At 36.7% G+C, this 4,457-nt stretch overlaps 1 protein-coding gene across 1 annotated transcript; it reads left to right on the forward strand.

Annotated features, from left to right (window-relative positions):
• The first annotated feature begins 1,650 nt into the window (after positions 1-1,650).
• LOC133984955 (trace amine-associated receptor 13c-like) lies at positions 1,651-3,131 on the forward strand. Its single transcript, XM_062424477.1, has 2 exons — positions 1,651-1,823; positions 2,324-3,131. Exons 1-2 carry the CDS (start codon positions 1,651-1,653, stop codon positions 3,129-3,131), a joined length of 981 nt encoding a protein of 326 aa, XP_062280461.1.
• Positions 3,132-4,457: the final 1,326 nt, after the last annotated feature.

Below are 4,457 nucleotides of genomic sequence, written 5' to 3' on the forward strand. Positions count from 1 at the left end.
CCGAGTCCATGGTCCTCAGCCGGAAAAGGGTGGAGTGCAGAGTCTGGTCATGTACAGAGAAACTCCCCATGATAACAGTCCAGGCAGGAGAGGGGTTTTTTAGGATCCTTGACAATTGTAGGGCAGGTTGCCAAAGAAGAAACCCAACCAGCACCTCCTGGAAAGGCAGGTTTTCATTGGGGAGAGCTCTGAAGTAGAAGCTGTTTTAAGAGATTTATCCACCCTTGTTTTTTCCCTGGCCTGTTTTGGGGTATATGGTAATTCCATGAGCAGCGAGTAATGACCCTACAATTTATTGGACTTCCATCTGCATTCAAATCTTCTATACGTTCTTTAAATGCTACAAATTTCTTTGTTCATTCATGGCACAATTTTGAAAGTGCATTTGAGTTAGGTTTTGACCATATCTAGGATAAATAGGTGATTAAACATGCCCTACTGGTCATTGTATTGGTAACAAAGGGCAAATTGTTAGCGGTGTTGTCAGTGTTAAAAAGTGGTGACAATAACTTAGCTGTGTGTTTATTAAAAACATGACAGTCAACTTTTTGCTTTTGAGGTTTTATGGTAGCTTGGGAAACCGTATTAAACAGGATACACATATGGTCAGAGAACAAGGTCTCTAATGCAGATTATACAAATTAGATTCAAACCAAGTGTAAACACTAGGTCTAGTGAGTATCTACTGTTGTGGGTAGGACTGTTCACATGTTGTAGGGCAGTTATAGCGAGAGATGGTGGTATCTTTGAAATGAATTTGATTCATCATCTCTGGGACAGTCTCTTTCAGGGCCTTCACCCCAGAACAGCTGCCTTCAAGTCGATGTTCCCCACAACAAGCAATGCCCAGGCAAGGCAAGGTCCCAGTAAGGCTGTGTAACCCTAATCCATTTCCTATTGAGCTGCTACAGAAATGACACCTGGCATCTGTATTTCAGGTTGATGTAAGATTTTCAGACCTTAAAGGAGTTGGTTTTTACCAATGCAGAACCGTCGGTATCCAGCTGGATGTGCAAGCGGAAAGCAAATTTTAAATTGAGCAGCTGACCTCCTTCCCCTAAAACATCTGGATGATCTGACACCTTACCAACAGTAGAGGTTGCAACCTGTGCTGACAATAGTCAGTGGTTTATGCGGCCAATGACAAGGACTTTGGACACACAAGAGCAGTTCTCCACCAGATCCCCACAGGTAATGCTCCCCTTGTTTATGATCAGTACAAGCTGATTCCACCAGCTTTTTGTGTTGTTTGTTTCAGTTATTATAGCTATTTGACATAAACATTTGTTTTTTTAATTATTATTTATTATTTAATATTAAAACTTTTTTGCTGTCAATTTAAATAATGTTCTTTTTCTTTTTTTTAAACGGGTGGAAATTATTTTTATTATTTTTTAAAATCCGATTCATTGATTAATCGAAAGATAATCGACCGATCAATCGATTATTAAAATATGTGTTAGTTGCAGCCCTAGTAGGAAGTTAACTTATTGAAAAAGAGAGGGAATGGGAAAGAGAGCAATATTTGGTGAGTAGGAGGAGTTCGGTTTGGGGAGGGGGGTGCAGAACATGAGAGTTAAATAACTTATGGCATGAAGAAGTGAATCAGAGGGCTGCTAGATCTCAGCAGCTCCCTCATCACATCCTCTGATGATGGTAGAGACACTGGAACAAGTTGAGCTCTGCACTCCGCCTCTCAACACCTCCTGCATGTCAACTCTGGTTTCTCCCAAAGCCACACTCATCAAAACACTGTTGTACTGCATCGTTTTGCTCACTGTGACGCTCAACCTACTGGTTGTCATCTCCATCTCTCATTTCAGGCACAGATGCTTTTCTTGAATTATTACAGCTGGTAGTGTTTAATAACAGGTAGAGTTGTTGGGTGGTTTAATTAAGGGAAACATTCTAATCAGTGTTCATAAAATTGTTTTTGTAAATCCTATGCTATAAAACCAACTTTGGCTCTTAGTCCACCCTGAAAAAAAGCTTTTTAAATGTATTTTTAAAAAGCCAAACTAGATAAAGATCTAAGTACTCAACCTATGAATTAAAAACATTTCATTTTAATTTTGCTTCTCTGTTTGAAGGTGTCACAATAGTAGTAGTCACGATAATGTCAAATTCTGCTAAACTGAAGGAGTAGAGATTTATTTTGCATGTAGAGTTTGGTTATCATATTATTGCGTTTATAAAAGTAAAATATTCGGTATTCTCGTAATATTTGCTGTGATTTAACCTCATCTGCACTGTGTCAGGGACTGAATGTGAGGCATACCAAAGAACTACCACTAATGGGGCTCATCATAATCTCCCACTTCAGGCAGCTTCACACCACCACCAATGTCTTCCTCCTCTCCCTGGCTGTGTCTGACTGGTTTGTGGGTGTTGCACTGATGCCAACTGAAATCATCAACATGCAGTCCTGCAGGTTTATGGGTAAAATCACATGTGCTCTTTTGTTTTTGTGGAACCTTACTCTCACCTCTACCTCTGTTGGAAGTATGGTGCTCATATCAGTGGACCGTTATGTGGCTATTTGTGCTCCTCTGCACTATTCTTCTATGATAACAACAAACAGAGCTAAAATCTGTGTGTCTTTGTGTTGGATCTGTTCTGTTATTTACAGCTTCATAATACTAAAAGATCAATTGTACCAAGATATGTTTAACCCCTGCCCCAAAGAATGTACAATTTTCATAAGCTACATATCAGGTGCAGTAGACTTTATTCTCACTTTTTTCTGCCCTGTTAGTGTTATCATTGTTCTCTATATGAGAGTGTTTGTGGTAGCTGTGTCACAGGCACGTATCATGCGGTCTCAAATTGTAGCTGTCAAATCAAAAACTCTCACTGTAGTTGTGAAGAAATCTGAGATGAGGGCTGCTAGAACTCTTGGCATTGTCCTACTTGTGTTTATAGTTTGTCTGTGTCCATACTACTGTCCTTTTCTAGCAGGAGAGGACATCACAGCTAATGGTTCATCTTCTCAAATTTGGCTATTTTACTGTAACTCCACTTTCAATCCTCTGATCTATGCCTTTTTCTACCCCTGGTTTAGAAAAGCTATTAAACTCATTGTCAGCCTTCAAATACTACAGCCAGGTTCCTGTGAGGTCAAGATCATGTAGAAAAATAGCCATATACTGTACTTAGACTAACTTATTTCATTAAGATTAATTCAATTTAATTAGAGGTGAAGTACGTTTGTTTTGTTAACTATACACATCAGTTCAGAATACCTTTTAAAAAACCCAGTGAATCCAAAGTGCTGTGACATATGTTAAATATATTAAGCTAATAAATACAGCAAAAAGACACATATTGAGAATATAAACTATATTTAATAAAACAATTTCCCCATGTAGATGATGATGATTTAACAGCTTTTGTTTAGAAACCATTGAATAGATATTCTTACAGTTTAATCTTGCTGCTTGCCAGATGTGATGATGTGTTGTGTCTAAGCTGTTGAGGACAAATGGCATGATTATGTACAAATTAATAAAACTGATAAGTGTCAAAATATGTGTGATGTCTTTTTCCAGACTCCAAGTTATCAAGGTCAAATTTATATTTTAATCCGGACACAGAAAAATGATAAATATTCAAATACTAAACAATGAAGACAGTTAAAACATAATACTGGTAATTGCAAAACAAAATACAAAAGATTCAGTATTTTGTGGTGTATTCATCATTTAGTGTTTATATATTTTAGTGTTTTTAATTATATATATAATCATATTTTTATATATATATATAATTTTAATTATACAATACAGTATGGTGAATGATACAGCTACAACTATTGAAGTCAAATTGTGTAGACTGTTGAAATCTCCTTTATTTTCTTTCTGCCTTTTTTTTCTTCCACAAAAGACATGTCAACAATTTAACAAACGATGGCTGAATCCCATTTAATTGCTTTGGATTCACAGTTGTCTGAATATTTACATACAGTAAACTCTGTGTAATTTCATATAATCTGTCATTTTATTACTCAAGAAAAAACAATACCCAGAAATGATAGATAAATTTAAAGCAAAAGGAAGACTCAGAATAATTAGTTATGTTTCACAGGGGCTTCATTGTTACCAAACACTGGCTGCTGTCGTTTGTAGTGCAGGTTTCCTGTTCAGTCTTCATGATCCTGTCTGTTTAATGGGTCTGCCTAATTATCAAATGTAAAGTTTTCATATCCTTAAAAATTGGACCAACTTTCTGTGTGGCATATTTCATTTTGATGGACTTCTGGTATTGAAACTCACAATGTTATTCTCCTTCTAAATGTGCATTGCCAAAATTACAGAATTAATAGTTAACATACCACAATTCCTTCAGTTATCAGTTCAACACTACACAAATAGACGCACACACTTAAGTATGTAAGGAAACAAAATTGTCCACACTGACATTTATAGAGGGGCCTTTTAATGTTTCACAGATTTTCTGGG

Source organism: Scomber scombrus, chromosome 8 (genome assembly GCF_963691925.1).
Source record: "Scomber scombrus chromosome 8, fScoSco1.1, whole genome shotgun sequence".
Classification (NCBI taxonomy): Eukaryota; Metazoa; Chordata; class Actinopteri; order Scombriformes; family Scombridae; genus Scomber; species Scomber scombrus.